The sequence below is a fragment of the Pyxicephalus adspersus genome, chromosome 5, assembly GCF_032062135.1.
Source record: "Pyxicephalus adspersus chromosome 5, UCB_Pads_2.0, whole genome shotgun sequence".
NCBI classification, from domain to species: domain Eukaryota; kingdom Metazoa; phylum Chordata; class Amphibia; order Anura; family Pyxicephalidae; genus Pyxicephalus; species Pyxicephalus adspersus.
Genome location: NC_092862.1, coordinates 101432400 through 101451559, shown reverse-complemented (window position 1 = coordinate 101451559; position 19160 = coordinate 101432400). Strand labels below are relative to the sequence as shown.

The 19160-nt window shown below is 36.2% G+C and overlaps 1 protein-coding gene across 8 annotated transcripts in view; it reads right to left on the bottom strand.

Moving 5' to 3' along the window:
- The window catches only part of TRAK1 (trafficking kinesin protein 1), a 78072-nt gene that overhangs the window by 40314 nt on the left and 18598 nt on the right, over positions 1 to 19160 (bottom strand). Inside the window, exon 1 of one of the 8 annotated variants that reach the window (XM_072412281.1) lies at positions 9844 to 10201. The exons of 5 other annotated variants lie outside the window; for them this stretch is intronic. In XM_072412281.1, coding sequence (XP_072268382.1) covers positions 9844 to 9907 — 64 coding nt within the window. In that variant the 5' untranslated portion in view covers positions 9908 to 10201. Of the gene's footprint in view, positions 1 to 1178; positions 1483 to 9843; positions 10202 to 19160 lie in introns of those variants that run through there. 2 more of the 8 variants (XM_072412286.1, XM_072412279.1) reach the window with 2 other exon arrangements.

Genomic DNA, 19160 nt, shown 5'->3' with positions numbered 1-19160 from the left:
ATTACCTATCCCTGCTTCAAGCCTGGAACAGACAAGCAGCACCTGCCAATGCCTGGGCTGGTTGCTTCTAGACTAACATTTATATCCCCTGGTTCGGTACATTCCTAATTCCATACTATGACGTCCTGGCAAAATTACTGGGTCCAGTAATAGGAACTAGGATAAAGAACATTCATTATTCTTTCTGGTTTGTAAGTAAAAGTACCTGGATATGTGCCAGATTACATACCACTTCTTTTCCAGGTTCACAAGCAGAAAATACATAATTAAAATCTGAATCGGTAAATAAATACCTATATCCACAATTGCCTCTAGCTGTAAAATGTCTATAAACATGGACCCTAACATTAAGCAAATGCAATAACAGCAGACTAGGGACTGTAGGGACTGCAATATATATGTGTCAATTCCAATTCAGTAAAAAAAAAGTTTATTTCCCCCAGCTACAGAATTAATACCAATGCAGAATAAATACCAATTAAGAATACCAATTAACAATGCAAAGAACTGTAAATTCTTACTAGATCACAAAACATAAGATCTTTATACAAATAAACTACTATGAAATTAAATCAGACTAATTGGGGGGGGGGGGGGGGGGGGGGGGGGGGCTTACTGTAGAAATCAGAATTGATCTTTATTCATGTAACTTCATTAAACTATCGTCTGGTTACTACATGTACATATCCTTACATCTGTAAAAATAGTGCCTTAGGGCTTCATAGGTTCTTACGCCTCCATAAGACGTGCAGTACCGCAGGTTTCCATGCATTTTCAGGTGTGCAGCATTTTGAAAGCATCCTATTTGCCTAAAATTGAACCTGCAAGTGATGCATCCAAAATGCAGAACATTTAATTTCTGCATTTAAAATACAAGGTTGTGTTCATCAGAACAACTAACTCTCTGCATGTTTTAAAAAGTGTGTGTGTGTGTGTGGAAAAAGCAATACGTAATATTGCAAACAAAAAGAAATCAAGCGCTTACTGAACCTAACTGCATGAAAGCCTAAGAAAAAATAAAAATAAAATATACATATATAACATTTTGAATGTCATTATATAAAAAAAAATATGATTTACAAATAAAAAATATACAAAAAAGGGAACCCCGGCTAAAATGTTTTTGCTAGCCTGAACACACACACAAAAGAAAATAACACTAACAATATTATCTTTACCTTCTTCCATGAACTCCAGCTGCTCAGAGGAATCATTATAAAGAGCCTCCTGCTCACTTTCACAGTCATATTCATAGCTTTCTTCTTCATTTAATGTCTCCATAAAGGACATAATTAGAATGGAATTATTCCAGGGTCACTGGACACATAGGTAATAGAAGGAGAGCCAGGATCTTCAATAGTTAAAGGCACACACTGGCTGGCCCCTTGGGGGCCACATGTATGACACGGCGGACGGACAGGGGAAGCCCCATTTGTGGGGCATGATCCCCGTTCACTCACATACTTGTAGCAAAGGTCTATGTGATTAAACCTGAGCACTATCAACCCTGACACATATGTGTAAGCAGCAGGGACTGGATCCACCCAAATGACACGCTGCACCTGTAACATACCTATTTGCATAACTAAACCCTTTGCACAGCTACAAAACAAAGTGATTTTTTTTTTGTTTTACAAAGAACACAATAAAACTCACTAAAAGGCAATTTATTAATATTTTTTACATAGAAACAATAGGTACAAAGCTGAAATTTACATCTCCTTCTTTACAATGAATGGTATATTCCAGGGAAGTTTCATAGCAACCTGCAGCAAGGAAGCGAATACTGAAACTACACCTTGCTGAGGGTGGGACAACAGGTTGCCTTGTCAATGAATCATTAACCCTGCAAGTAACTGGAACCAAAACATTCCACTGCACAATTGTCAGGGCTTGGGGAAAGCTGTCTGTCAGGTTAGTATTTACCATCACAACCCCAGCTGATCAGGAGGAAGCACAGGCGCTGAACAATTACCCATATATTACTATGGGTGACGTAATCAAAGGCACTCCCCAGGCTTCTGTACATCACTGAAACATCAATTATTAGAGAAAACACGTATCTATACATATCAGTGTTCTCCCCAGCCCCTTTTAGCTGGGCGGACCACCCGGCACTTTTCGGTGACCACCCGGCTGTTTTTGGCTGGTTACTGAAGAGTTGGGTCACAATACCCACCCTGCCACCCGCCTACAATTTCTTACCACCCAGCTTAAAAAATATTCTGGGTTAAACACTGCATATATAAAGAGCATTTTTTTTGGATAGAGTACAGAGAAGAATTAAAAATGTTCTCACCCAAATGTGCACATTTTTCACATTGGATGCAATTAGAAAATGTGTGGATTGGCTTTTACTGATGATTCACGTTTTTTTCTAATTGAATCCAATGTGAGAAATCTGCATATTTTGGGTGGGAACATTTATAAATAGACCCCTATGTTTCTGTTGTTGTCATCCTCTGCTTCATTATGATCAACTGACAGCACAGATCAGACAAATAGGAGATACAAGGATCACATTCTGAAACAATGTAACCAGATTGTGAGCAGCAGCTTAGAGAAATGACACTCCCAACATTTTTGCTTGCAGGGATGATGCTTTCTAACTTTTGGCTGCAAATATTTGTTTTTATTCATTTGTTTTTTTGGATGGCCTAAAATCTGGTAAACTTAGAAGAGCAAGATGTCCATCAGGACCCTCAAATCACATTTTACATCTGTACATTGGGGTTTGAATCATAAAAATATCTATAATTAGATAAATGAATAGTACCAGTGTTCTGATGTCATTTGTATCGCCAAAATTTCTCTATTATGTGACAACAGGCACTTCTGGGTAGCAGAGATGGCAGTGATATTTTTTTCTCCTTTTTCCCCATTTGCCACTTTACTTGCTTATTCACCACCTCAGCATAGAAAAAACTGTAAATCCAATACTGACATTTTGTATGTATCAGGGTATTCTTCCTGTATGGCTCTAATATCTCTGAATATGAACATGCCAGCATTGTAAGCGCAACAAATATTCCTGGACTAACTTTCCAATATAAATTAGATGTTATCGTAACCAGGCAAGATAATATTGTGTAAAAATACAATGAACTCTTAACCCTCTAAAACGGTTATTAATAAACAGGATTTATATAGCGCCAACATATAACACAGCGCTGTACATTAAATTACAAATGACAGATAGATACACAGTGACACAGGAGGAGGCAAGGAACCTGCCCTGAAGAGCTTACAAACTAGAAGGTTATGTATTAAAAAGAATTATTAAATATATATATAAATATATATATATATATATATATATATATATATATATATTTTTTTTTTTTTTTTTTTTTTCGATGCATTGTCCTTTGAAGTATGTCGTATCTCGATGACAATCACTTGCTCCTGTGATCAGCAGCTGACTTGTCATCTGCTGAATACAATACCACCGAAAGTGATCTAGTCCCTGAAACACAAAGAGAGCTCTCCTTACTATATCCTTTCTCAACTTTCCTTTGCCTAAAGTATATTTATGGTAAACTAAGTTCAGTCATTTAATTGGTGATTTTCCATTTGTTAGATATGCTGCTTTGTAGCCATTTGTACAATTTGTAAACAATTCATCTCTAATCAAAATGTATTTTTATTAGTTTTGGGTGGAGAAGTGAGCAGTTAAAGCCTCTGAACATTTTTTTTCTGCTATCTTTGTCACACTAGGGAGATTTTTGTTCTTTACTGTTCTGGTATAAACATTGCCCCAGTGACAGGAAGTAAGGGAAGCATATCGCCATCAAAGACGGCCAGCAATAAAACGTTTATGTGCTAGGATGGTTTTAAGCTACGTACACACTTCCAATTATTATCGTTGGTAAACGAACGACGAACGATCCTGCACGATATCTGCGAACGATCGTATAGCACCGATCCTGTACATACAGATAACGTCACGATTGTTCGCAGATATTGTACACACGATAGATGCGATCGTTTGAACGATACAGGAAGTGACGTGCACCACAGGAAGTGAGCGAACGTTCGTTCACCGCGCATGCTCAGACCATGGACGATCAATGAATGATCGTACACACGATAGATGGTCAACGATCGTCGTCCAATCCTATCCGCCGGTCCGGTCGTTCATTTCCAACGACTATCCTCGTTCGTCGGCGTCGTTGGTTACTTTTTTTACGAATGATTTTTGCCCAATCGATCGTTCGTCGTTCATTTCCAACGATAAAAATTGGAAGTGTGTACGCAGCTTAAGTCTTCCCCACCCTAAAAATAAAAAGTGTTTTTTATCTAAATTGTCAAAGGAAGCAATAAAACAACAACAAAAAACAGGCTTTGTTCTAGTCCTCCTCCACCCAAAACAATCCAAGTGTCCCTGCCAGTTCTTACCCTATAATTTAGGTATACCTCCTGGCTACAAGTACACTTGAACTCTAGAATTTGTATTATGGACCCCAGGATCATAAAATACTCAATCTTTTCTGTCTGGTATGGTTTACAAAGGCAGTACAAGGTTGTCGTGTCTTTTTCCATTGAATCACATAGTATTTATTATCATTGATACACATTTGTCTGTTCTGCAAAACATGCAAATAATGTGAAGTCCACATATTTATTTTATATGGGATGTAGGGCAGCATTGTTACTACACTACACTTGTCCTGGAAAGGCAAAGATTTAAATGTGATGCTACATATAGGATAAGGACACCTGTATGTCTACTATAACATTCTACTAGCAAATTCTAAATCATATACAACATCCTGAAAGAGAAACAATGGGTTATTATTATTATAGAACTGCTTTGCCTGAATAAACACTATCTGTGGTTCAGAATAAAGAAGACTGCAGTACTGGGCGTTCCTCTTTTAGAACAATAAACCATGTGCTTTTATCTGTAGCATATTAGAACAGATATCTTGTGTGTCTGGGGTGTTATGTTATTACATTCAGCAGCATCCTAATCTAGTCCAAGAAAAAAATTGTTCTCTTTTATGTATGGATTTCTGGCACTGAAATTTAAACCATTAACAGGTTAACAAAAATACAGACATTTGTTTGCCAAGTATGGACAACATATTGTACACTTTTATTATGTATTTGTGGTCATATCCATGATCCAGAAAAAATAGGATTATGTACATTGCATATTCTAGTAATACATAGGAAAACAAATCTCCTTTATTTTTTAGCACTACACAAAATAAAACATACGCTCCAGCTAAGTACGTAACAGTTTGTGTAGTTTCAGAACATCATAGACTGGTCCCCAAGGAGAAGTCACCTCGACCCCCTGAATTGATCATTTTTATAGTCCTGACTCTGCAAGCTGTGCTGTATACTACACACTGCTGATCCCTGCATACTTTATACACAAACTGAATGAATCTTCATTTTGTGTAGAATATTGTATCTCTTGTTTCTAAAAATGATCAATTCACAATATAAATATCTATTTGCAAATAACAGTTTACATAATCTATAAAATGCTTTCATTTTCTATGAATCAATATGTTGCCCCTTTTTTTTCTCTTCCTAATATACAGCACATAGAATGTCAAATGTATCTCCTTGTAATATAATTGATACATTTAAAGGTCATAAACCATGTGGTAAGCTGTTATATTAAACTGCATTTGTGTGTGCATAGGGTTTTGGACATGTTATACTGCCACTGGAACACTTGCTACAAAACATGGTAGTGGCTCAGTACTGACAGGTAGAGTTATCTCTTGCCCAACAGGATCTGCAGATCACTTTATTACCCTCATACAGAGGATGGATGGATGTCAGATCGATAGTTTGTGATTGTTTGACATGAGAACGAATGAGCACTGTACACACAGTGATATTCTGTTCTTTGGAATAGGGAGGCGGAGGACGAGCAAGCGGCATCCTGCTGTGCTCTTCTCCATATGAGTGAACAGAAGTCATTCTGGATTGGTTTATTATCAATCTGCCATGCTGTACACATCAGATGTTTGCCCAAGATGATCATGACCTTTTATCGTGGGCGATTATTATCTGACCTGTGTGTATATAGCTATAGTACCAGCAGCACAGAACAGGGATCCTCTGTGTCTCTTTTTTTTACTATCCACGAACACCAATCACTACATCCACCATACACTAAGCTGAATGTTGTGTGGTTATTAGCTTCTGTACTCTGTAAATTGTGTTGCACATTATATATCCCAACCTATAGTTTTAAAAGTCAATGGCTTCTAAAAAGTTCACAAGGTCATAAAATTATTTTTCGTTAGTTTAAGACTAATTATTAGCAGTGTGTTTATATTCTATGCAGAAAATAAAATGAATGAAGTTTCGGTTTTTAAAACTTTCTTGTTTTGCAGTTTTTATGTCTATGGGATTGTTTGTGGCAAAATAATTCAGGAATTATTTTTTTTTCTTTAAAAAAAAATAAAATTGCATGCAGAATTTTTCTTTACAACAGCATCATCTTTCCTTTGGCGGTTTAAGGTATAATATATAAGATATAATGTGGAGAGGTGGGATCCACTCTTTTTAATGTTTCTTTTTTTAATAAATATGCTATTTAAATTCAGTGAGTTTACTTTGTATGAAATAGCATTATGTTGTGTTGGGTTTAGTTGTAAAAAGAACAATCCTCAGGTATGTATGTGACCTCCTTACTCAAACGCTTGGTTATAATTGATGGAAACAATTGGTAGTGATTATTTCCCGTGACAGTAGAATAAATGAGTGATGTACAGACAGCGTTGTTCTGTTCTATGGAGAGAGGAGGGGGAACAACAAACAAGAAGAACTCCGCTGTGTCCCTCCTGATAGTAAACAATGGCGGTCATTCGCAGGGCAGGTGTACTAGAGCTAGGTTTTCACTCCAGGCAAATACAAATAATGTTTCACCTAAAAAAATCTAGCATCTGTATAAGGCTTAATTTTATGTAGCACTTAATCGAAGAAGCTTAGTGTTTAAGAGGTGAAGGAGAAGGATTACTGATTAAGCTATATAAACCTTTACACAAGGCTTTAATCTTTTCATTTACATGCATATTGAAAATCTATAGCGGACCGACTATTAGCATGTCTATTAACGACAAAACATATTGAGCTGGGTACTTTTACCCTTTACCATTTCAAAATATATTTGGGTAAAAGCTGAGGCCCAGAACAGCACACTGGAAGAAGCAGCCATGAACATGAGAAATAAAATCTCCAATAAACAAAATCATGTTCTTCCTAAACTGGAGATTGCATTAAAAACAATGTAAATGGATCACAATACTGAATACAGTTCATTAATATGACTGAGGACTAGGTCTGTCCTTTGTTTCCATGGTTACAGAATCCCTGGATTCATGACAAACATTCAATAGCCATCTGTAATATTTGAGGATTTCTAATGTTTCACAGTAAAACCCAATCACTGAATATATAAAAAAGGTAAGAAAAGGGTGTTAAAATGTACACAGAAATATGGAAGTGGGTGGGCCATGTAAGTAGTCACACACATTTCAATCTGATTTTACAGTCTTTGCATAATCTCCCTTTGGCATACATACAGGAAGATCCACTGCCAATTTATAGCTCGGCTGACCAATCAGATCTGTAATCATTTGGTCGGAAGTCATAAAATACTGCACGCCCATGTAGAATATTCTGCCCCTCCAATTATGTCTTTTGCATAGAAAGTGATAGGAATTCCAATCAAATTTCATCAGTCAAACAAAAGAACAGGACTTTCATTTTATTTTACAAACAAATCTCATCTATCCGCATCCAGTTTCTGACAATCGGTTGGTTGCTAATTTCTCTTCAGATTTACTTCAAATGCAAAAGTTTTCTCATATCCAGATATCCAATCAGATTGGAGCATACCATATTGTCGTTGGAAAATCTAAAGGAGAACATATACGATTAGCCTCAAAGTGGACCTGCATCAGATTTGTTCTTGATTTACCTTGTGGAAACTTCACCCATTCATAGACAACATTGGTGACGTGCAAAAATCTTCTGTTCTCCTAATGATATAATGGGCCTGATTTAATAAAGCTCTCCAAGACTGGAGAAGATACACTTTCATCAGTGAACCTGGGTGATCTGACAAACTAGGAATGGATCCATTGCAGGTTTGCTGGATCAACCAAATTCTTCCATGATGATCTATCTTGGAGAGCTTTAATGAATCAGGCCTATTGTGAATAGCATTGGATATCTCATTACAATGGCAATTGTCAAGGGGAGATAAATTTGGCGAACAATCAATTTTTTGAAGGTAATGTGTTAGAAGCAGGACAAAATGGCAAATAAGGATATAATCAACACTGACAAAATAAATGATAGCTGGATGATGGGGACAGAGGATTATAAAAACTCTTATAGGGATTTCCAGTGTGCAATGGTTAGTACCTACAAGAAGAGGTTCATGCAAGGACAACAGTGAATCATCAAGATGGTCATATGTGCCCAAGGCTCAATGAGATTTGTGGGGTGAGACCTCAGTATAGCTACTGTATCACAAATTGTAGTAGTCTGAAAATGCTTAAACAATGTATTTATTTCCCCTATTCCTGTTTTTGCAGCCTTCACCCTATCCTGCTGGACTACCCAAAGATTTCCCTACTTGACATCACATATTTACAGTGTCCCACATGTTGTACATAAGTTGAAGAAAAAGTAATGCTAGCTTCCTACACAAGGAGGAAGGACAAACAAATGTTTTGTACCCATAAAATCTTCATAAATGAATGGTTAAAGTGAACTCACCTGAACTCAAGATGTCCCATTTAAATAGTAAGTATGTGTATGTTCTCTATAATAGGCGTATAACACATATGGTGAAGCAAAAGAAGAAGGATGACTTTTTTTGGGTATAGCAATTATAAAGCCAAGCAACAAAAAATCTCTAAGCATGAAGAAAAACATCTGTTGTCCAACCACATTTCATACATTCCACATTCATTTGTACCATGGGTATGTTAGGTGTTGAGGACATACCTAAGTGATACTGGTGATTTAAAGAGAATAGATGAATTGACTATTTAGTTGGGCCTGATCTTTCTAAAGTTACGTATAATTGCAGCTTGTAAGGTGTGAGTTGCCATTACAGTATTTAAATAGCAGAAAGATGCCACCATTGTCTATGCCGTAGTCTGAGCCCACGCGTTTCATTATGGTTTATGAAAAGAACATTTAGCACAAATAACTTCTAAAATGGAAAATCACCATAACATGAAAAATACATGCTGATCCCATGTGCAAATTCCTATGCACTTAATTATGTTTATGGGCAGATACTAAAATCCCACTGCAATAGATTGCAGGATGCTCTTGCAACTCACAAAGATATTACATCAGATTAGCAAATGCAGAATGACAGCATGCAGGACCACATTATCAAAAGCCAAATGACATTCAAATCAGCTTATACAAAACTCATCATATACAAGAGCTTGTCATATTTGGTAACTACACATCACTATAGCGTATTGTTTAACCCACATTGAATCAAGGATAAGATACTTCTTGGTAACTGTCTGTTCAATATTCAAAAAAATAATTGGCATAGAATTAGGACGAGTATAATATACCAAACCTATTTATGTGCCTCTTCATCATTCTTTCACTAAAATAACCTCACATGGTAAAATTAGATTCACTCATCACCACCTAGAGATCTGTTGATTACCCCTTTCATGCTAGGCTACAAAATCAAGTACCAGTAAAGAACGCATCGTTAGATACAGGTTTTTAATCTGTAACACAGATATCCTTCATTCATTGTTATGATAAAACAGCAGGCATTACACAGAAGACACAGGATCCCAAATTACCAGGATAAAGCATTATTACCATCTGCACAGTCGTCGTAGCACCAGTCCAGCTCGTAGTAATCCTGCTCTATAAATTTCTGCATAGTCAGTGTTCTCTATTGCATCTATTAATCGACTGACTATTGCCTTTCCGAGGTCAGGTGAAGCGCAACCAGGCCTGTCTGTTTTCACCATGCTCTGGTATCCAAAAATCTTCATAGGACAATGACACCATCAAATACATCTTCCAAAAAATGAAGACACGTGTGAAAGAAAACGATATAAAAAGACAAATGAAAATCACAGGAGACGAGTTTAAAATCCTGCAGTAGGCAGCATGCTTTCATCAAGAAACAGTGTTGAAGCATCCTGGATGGGAGTTGGCATGATTGCCCTATCAATAGGCCGAGATGCTGACGTCAGGGCCACACACCACCACTGCCTGCTGCACAACCCCTCCGCTCTGGTCCCTGCACATCACTTTGCTTAGGAGTTTCCATGGAGACTGACTGGCCGGGAAATGATGCTGTGGATGCAGGGAAGGTCTCCAGTAACATCTGATTATAAAAGAAGCTTATGGGAAATTAAGTCAAATGATCAGACTTATTACAAGCTAGTAAATACTAGGAGGGTGTAGATCTGTATGCCAACTTTTGGACTCACTGTGACTTCTTACTTATGTAAGTACCATACCTTTACCATAAAAAATATAAAACATACAGTAAAAAAAAAAAAACAGTAAAATATACATTAATAAAAAAAAAAAAAAAAGACATTCTGATCCACTTTACAAAAGCATGACATACTTTACAATATGATGATATTATAATGATCTAATAACCAATGCTAGTCTTCCACATATTGAGCCAGGTGATATCAGTGCCCATATGAAGACTACACTAACTATCCAGCTGGTTGGTGACCCAAATGGATATCTGTTGAACTACATTTGCCTTCACTAAATGGTTATTCACAACATAATTTTTTGACTGAAAATGTAAATGGTATTTGATGTAAACAGGGAAGAGATTACATAGTGGCTATGTCCCTAACGGGTATAAGAAAACATGCCATTTCCAAAAGGGGGAGTGTGCCAACCCCAAATATAAATAGTATAAGAAATTAGTCCAGACAGGGGATTTTTTTTTGGCAACAAAGTATTGTATTATTGATAAATGCTCAAAATACAATACATTGTATTTTGAGCGTTTATCTTTAATACAATACTTTGTTGCCAAAAAAAACCCTATGTCTGGACTAATAGTAATTCGTATTTGACTTAAGCCATTGTTGCATGGATACACTGATTTTACTTTTACGTATTTTACGTGAACTGTGTGTACATTGCTTATAGAATTTGTAAACATCAATTCACTAGGATTATTGCTTGGTAAACCTACCTAATCTATTCGATCTTTCACTGCGGGTTTTACAATAATGAATTTTGTATATGTTACAATTCTCAAATGCTTCCTAATTCCTTTTCTAAGTCAAGTCAAATGATAGCACCCTCTGATTTGGCCAGGACTATGGGTGGGCAGAAGAAGACTTAACTACCTTTCTCTGCTGCAGGAGTAATGGGAAATCACAAGGGAAGAGGAGTGGAGCAGCCTTTGTCAAACCTACATGCAGAAGGAAACAGTGCTGTGCAGAATTCAAAAGAAAGAATCCAACGTTGTCACCCTTATCTGAGTTCTCCTGGTAGGAACGACAGGTATTTTACCAGTACAGCAACAGCTACTGAAGAATAGAAAGCACTGTATTCCTTTACATTGCAGTACTTTTAATTTGACACAGCCTAAAATGTGAGGTACAGATAATATTGGTTTAGGGTGGTGATAAAATACTTTATAAGAACATTTGGGTTGTAGGAGTTAATGAGCATTTAATGTGAAAAATAGCAATACACACCTACTATATGTAAATTCTCTTTGTGAACTAAACTTTTTACCATAGAATGATGAATAAAATAACAATCAGGTAAAATAAACTTGTGGGGCTCAGTGACATGAAACTCTGAATACATGTTTATGTAAAGTCTCATCATAAATACAATACATGAACCCTTTTCACAGCTTCTTAGACTTTGATCATTAGACAATTATAGTAAGATAAGGTGATGACGAATATACAGTCTGAGTGGCCAGATACATCACTCCATGAAGTGTACAAAGTACTGGAGTCACACAATGTATATGGAATGTTGAGCTTAACTGATAAAACCTAAATGTAAATATCTGCAATCATATAGTACATCAGTAAGGGTGGGATTAAAACAAGGCAACCAAACATCCACAATATAATTAGATAGTACAGCTTTTAAATGAATTACCAACAAAGACAAAAAAACAATACCTTAAAACAAAACCAAAAAATTATTACATAAGCATAGCAGCTTATTAGTCCACAGGCGCAGGGTCCGCATTGATTTTTATTTCAAAGGCTAAGACAAAGAAAACACAGAAATACATTCGGCTTCATTGTCACTTCATGTGAGGTGAACTGATACATCCAATAACGTTATTATCTCCACTTCTGAAGCTATCTACTGTAAACTACAAATTCCACTGCTCCCCATGTAATGGAGATGAAAAGAGGAAGACATGTTTATAGTTGGCCAACCAACCAATAGTTGAATTCCATATATACATTGGGCCTGATTTGTGAAGACTCTTCAAGGCTGGAGAGGATACACTTTCAAGAGTGAAGCTGGGTAATCCAGCAAACATGAAATGGATATGGTCTAGGATTGAAAACATTTGCTAACAAATAGCAAATGACTTTTAGGAAATCCATTCCAGGTTTGCTGGATCACCCAGCTTAACAGATGAAAGTGTATCCTCTCCAGCATTGGTGAGCTTTCATAAATCAAGCCCAATGACAGAGATGGTGCATCCACTGTGTCTAAGGAGGGTAAGGTTTCAAATGATTACATTTCTGTTTTTTGGTTTAGATATGCATTTTAAAGGTAAATCCCTAAATACTACAATGGGGGGATCCTTCTTGCCATAGTCGTGGACAAACGTCTGCTTTTACAGATTTCCATTACAACTCTTTCTGGTACTATACATGTTCTGCTATTACAATGGGTCTACAGAAAATGTAATTAACTTTTCCAATTGAAGACAAATGTATACAAGAAATGTAAGCTGAAAGACAACAGAGCTTTATAGGATGTAGCTTGATAACATTTCTATCAAGACTGCCAACGTCCATTTAATAATTGGTATGCTAAAAGCAGACTGGGAATCACATTTTGAAGAATAACAGTAAAGTCAATGCACAAGCCACAGTTTCAGGCTCCCACAACCCTTGAAAATGTTACTGTACTGTATCCAGCATAACCACAATCAGCTGCCATGACAAAAGCAATTATATAAAAAATCTTGGTAATACATTATGTTCATACATTTTACTGCATGCGGATTTCTCCTATCTTATCAGTCAGTCGCTGCTAAAATTTGAAAAAGAAAAAATACATGCCTGTGGTCCACAGTTGATGTTTCAAAGCACCATGTAGAAGGCTGCCAATCTAATACAAAGAACACGGCACGGTGCCAGCACCATTTGTTCCTATCTATCAAAGTCAAAATCACCTTGTGGCCAGGCAACTAATCTAGCAAACGGGAAGAGGCATATTTACATTTTACTATGCTAACAACCACTCACAGTAAAAGTGGAATTCAGTGATGTGGTCTCAGTTCTCAAGGTGATTTGCTGAGGAAACTGAAATAAAACCATCTGTTGTCTTCTGATCACTTTGTTCATAATATAGTATTATTTAAAAAGAATCCCGTATGATCTAAGGTGACAATGACTCAATGGGCATGATTTATTAAAGCTTTCCATGGCTGGAGAAGATACACGTTTATCAGTAAAGCTGGGTGATCCAGCAAACCTGGAATGGATTATTTCCAAGTAATTTGCTAGCAAATGTTTTGAATCCTGGACCAGATACATTCCAGGTTTGCTGGATCACCCAGCATCACTGATGATAGTGTATCCTCCCCAGCCTTGGAGAACTTTAATAAATCAAGCCCAATGCATCTATGGAACAGTATTGTCATTCTAGGACAGGAAATGTGCTACTAGCAGGATCACCATGTGAAAAATGATAAAGATTAAAAAAAGAAAACTGATGCAGTTACCTGCATCTAGTGAGAATGTGTAAGCCGCTGTATATTCCACTTTTTCTTGTGTTTTTTTAATCGCTTCAATGCATTATCTATAGTGTGTCTTTAATAGGTTTTCAAATGTTTGGCATTGAAGAGGGTCTGTGATACAAAGTTACAGGCAGAAGCAGTTTAGTTAAACTGGAGCCTATTCTAAGTGCTCCCTTTTCTAAACTGTAGGTTTACTTTTAAAAAGCATGGTTGTCCCTTGCAGATTTTCTTTGATGAATAGAATATGTTCTCCATGTTTAAATAGTAGATCTTTTGCTACTTTGCTGATATTTATTATTTTAGGTTTATTAAAATCAAGAACAGTAATTTGGTGGCTCAGGTTACTGTACACTGCAAATTGATCATAAAACTGGCTTTTAAATAAGCCAAAAATGAATTAAAAAATGTATTTGTTTTTGATACAATTCCATCAGGACACTGGATGAAGGGGACAGAAGTTTCCTGCTATTCTGAACCTTATCAGTTTCAAGGTTAGAGGAGAGCGAGACGCATTGCAGGCTCTTAGAGAGGAACCGCTGCTTGGTAGAAGTGATCTAGATACTAGGAAAACAATTTATATTTATTCCATGACTTCACTGTCATCCACATTACTAGTTCTTTATAGTCATAATCAAATGATTCAGTTAAATAATTAGGACATGTCTTTTTATATCACAACTACTTCATTTACTGTTTTACCTGTTTGGATTCTTTCAGATTATGTAAAAAGTGATATTTTTGAAAATAGAATATAAATGAAGACATAAGCGGCATGTGGGGATCACAGTGTACCTACCACACCCTTTAGTGCCTGCTACAGTTACACTGCAACCAATCTATTTATTAGAAACTATTTGCTTAAACAAGGCTGCCTAGGAGCAGAACAGAAACTTCTGATAAAGCCTGAGGTCAATGAAAAAGTTTAAAGTTTTAAATGAGTTGGGTCTACTATTTCCTAAAGTAGTGTGGAGGTCAGTGGGAGGAATAATTGAAATGGAAACATCATTTTACAAATTTGGGGTTGGGATTTCAATTGGCAAAGGATTAAGTAAGTATTTTTTTCTACCATTTTTGGTAGAAAACTTACATTATCCTTCGGAACTGTTAGCTTTAAGACACTTTTCAACTTAATACTACTTTTGACAGATTACTAAAGCACACATAAAAAGTCACATTAGGTTTCATTAATGTATAGCAATCAACCACTGTACCACCACAAAAAAAAAAAAAAAAAAAAAAGTAACTGTATCATAGAACGTGCTTTAAAATCTAGGGGAAGAAAAAATAAAAATGATAATTCCTTTTTTCAAAAAATACTCTGCACTTAAATTTTGCCATGGCACAAAAAACTGGCTGCTTCCTGTAGGTGCTCTCTGCCTAAAGCCGCATACACACGTGCAATTCTTGTCGTTGGAAAGGATCTTTCACGATCCTTTCCAACGATAAGAACTGCACGATGCATGAACGAGTGCTGTACATACAGCATCGTTCTGCTCTATGGAGAGGGGAGGGGGAGAGCGACGGAGCGGCACCCTGCTGTGCGCTCTCCCCCTTCCCTTGCATAAGGATCGCTCGTTGTTCATCGTCCGTGGATCCGCCAGGACAGATCCACGGACTATGAACGACGCGCGCTGTACACACGCCAGATTCTTGCCCGATATACGTGATGCATGATGTGAAGTCACTGGAATCTATTTAGTCAACATTTATAAAGATTTAAAAGATAACAATTTCCTAGTTTAAGGAATATCTAGTAAGGTTACTTGTGACTATCCTGAAAAATTATCTACCCTTTTTCTTCCAATTCCCCGAGTTTTAGCAATATTAGTAATCCCTGACATGTGACTTTGCCTAAGCACTAGGCTTGACCAAGTTGGCCTTTTCAGCAAAGAACAAAGAATGGCAATTTTGTTTTAGGAAAAGGGATCAGCTGTGTAGAGCCTACAGGAAAAAGTGGTAAATTGTAAAATAGTAGTAATAGTAATAAAAAAATAGTAAATAGGTCTTTGACTCTTTAAGAAAAATGAAGCACACACAAACACTTGCAAACAGTTTATACAGTGTATTTTTTTACTGTTTTTGCCTCCTTTTAAACATGTTCAAGTTTAGATGTGATCTAGATTTCACTTAGATGAACAGATACAATTTACCTCTGGATGAAGGCTCCATAATAAACGAATCGCTCACCTGGATTTTTTAACTCTAGACACAGAAATTGTAGCTCATGGTAGTCTTAACCACAAGGTTGCTGTCAGGTAGAATTTGCATCTTTTTCAACAGACCATTTGTAACAAATATTCACCTGGGCAAAATATGTTTCTAATATCAGCTAGTATTAGGCAATAGCACTGAATTTCTAAAATAGATAAACACTAGAATACCATTCTCAGACAAACTCTACAGTCCACTCATCACACAGTACGATAAAAGTCTATGTTCACCAAATACATAGATTAAATGTCAAGTGAGCTTGAATACTGTGCAAACACCTCCAGGTATTCTGCAGACGGCACCATAAACAGAGCCTTTTGTGTACAATAATCATTGTGTACAGTAATCATTGTGTGCTTTGGATAGACAAGCATAGGACATTCAGAGTCATTTGGATTGTCTCTTGTTTAGTGATTTTTCATTTAACCAGTGTTAAAAGTGTTTTTGGTCAGAAGAGCCTGGTCAAAAAGCAGCTCTTTTTTTCTTTTTCTTTTCATATTTGCTATTTTTTTTTTGGTTTCACATAAAGAAGTTGCAGCAAAGGTACATTAGAACATCTGCAAAGCATGTCCCTGACACGTCTTTAAGCTGTTGCTCAAGGCAGTGGTATTACATAAGCATTTTTTACTGGTTGCTTCTACTAAATGATTGTAATAAACACTAATCTTCTAGAGAAGCCAACATCTCACCTTGTAAGGTATCCATTGTGTTAGCAACGATCAATGAACTAGGCAACCAATAAAACAAAATTTTATGGAACTCTATATATACATGCACATTTGTATGAATATAACCACCAATCTACTGGGTTTTGGGTCTTGAGTCCTTAGGTTTGCCATAGGACTTCCTCCAACTACAATATATATATATTGTACTGCAGACACCCCCTTGGTACCACTGAATGACCCAGATGCTTAAATTGGGTGATGACAGGCCATAGGCTTTAAGATTTACATTCAACAGTGTAAAGGTAACAACAAAAAACAAACCTATAGAAGTGTAGGAAAAAAGTAACCCAAAGGGGGGGAGGGTAGGAGGCTCACTTTATACACATACATATAATGATACCTATAACGTAATTATTCTTACTGCAAGGGTTTTTTTTTGTTTTTTTTTTTCACTGAATGATTATATTTAATATTTTTTTACTACTATATCTTCCAGCTCATGATGATCAAGGACATACACATTTAAAGTAGAACTCTACACCTTTGAATAAAATAGAGGACAGGGAGAGCCAAATTTCTGTCTGTCTGCAGAGACCCCAATGAAGAGGATTTTATATTACTTTGTGTGCATTTCAGATAGGGATTTCTCTGATAAGGGCCCACAACAAACAATAAAACACTTATTGTAAACAGTAATAAAAAGTTAAAACTGTCAGGTTTGTCATACTATCACACTATAAGTCTGGTGGGAAGTCCCATCAAACAACTTATCATTATGAATGAAGACTTGCTGATTTCTAGCTGACTAGTTATAGCCAACCATATAATTATTCTTTTAAATCACATTCAGCGCCCTTCCTGACAGGGCTGAGTGAGAAGAAGATTTAACAGAGACAAGAAAAGTCACTTATAGAACTGGGAGGGAATGGATTTACACTATTCAGTAGTTTTTCCTAGTTCCAAGGAAATTCTCTAACCATGGTATTAAAGTACATTTGTACGACTGTAGTATAAATCCTAAAATAAAAGATTATTATTTAGATAGAATGTATCTTTTAATGTGCAAGTCAAATCATTTTATAAAAACTGCATTATTATCACAGTAAATGAAAATCCTTACCAAGTAGAAATGTTCATCTGTACCTAAGAACAATAGATGCCTAACCATAAATATTAACTAAAAGTGGTCATTATAAAAATTATTCTGCTATCATTACTGTACCACATGCAATTAGACATCTCAATGATTTGAGAGCGATTCAAATGTCTTAACAGACATTTAGGAGAAGATGACCTACACCAGGGACAGTGATCTTTGAAATATAAGCCATTCGTTACAGAAATATCAGCAAAAGGCTGACCGTTACATTTAAATCAAAAGTAACCCTTTGTCCAAATAAAAAACAAAAACATTTTGGCATAGGAGACTTTGTGCCTGTCTGTCATGTTGGATTTCTGGCTTCAGTACTTTGAATTTCTAATCTAGAACAAGTATGAAGAACAGGAATTCTGACGTTTCCCCGACATTATAAATTGATTAATAGGTTGCAGATCATTGATTCAGAACTGAAGCTAACTAAAGCATTGATATGTTTGCCAAGAACTACAAAAGATGCATGATAGGCAAGTTATTCATGTTTTGTTCTATATTACTTTTGTAACATATATGAATTTTGTAACAAGATTATGTTGTTCTGTGTTTGTTACATACCTTTTATTTGTCAAATTAAAATAAAAAATGTTTTTAGGAAACGAAGCTAGTAAAAATAAAACCCAATAAAAATAGAAATTCAAAAGCAAGTCAGTAATGGCAACCCTAAGAATGATCATTGAAATAAGTTTTTTCAAATACACCTACATTTAGCTGAGCTGCAGTTTTTAGAATTTTATTTTATTTTGTAACACACTACACAACACTGCAAAGTTGCGAATACAGCTTTACACGAGAAAGGAACTTTTACTGCATTATAAAGCAGAATTAATTCAATTTTAGAATTTGCAGCAATATGTAAGCAATGTGACCCAGACATTGGACTCCAGATGTGTACTACAAGTGAAAAAATTACATGGTATTCTATAACTGATGACTTGTCACAGAAGGTCCTTAAATGTTTTCATGCTGCATTTTCTGTTACAAGCAGTATGTCACATTCGATTATATATACCGTGTTTCCCCGAAAATAAGACACTGTCTTATATTTTTTTGGCTCCCAAAAACACACTAGGTCTTATTTTCAGGGGATGTCTTATTTTTCCATGAAGAAGACTACAGTACACATTTATTGTTGAAAGTCACTCATGATCACTCATGTTCC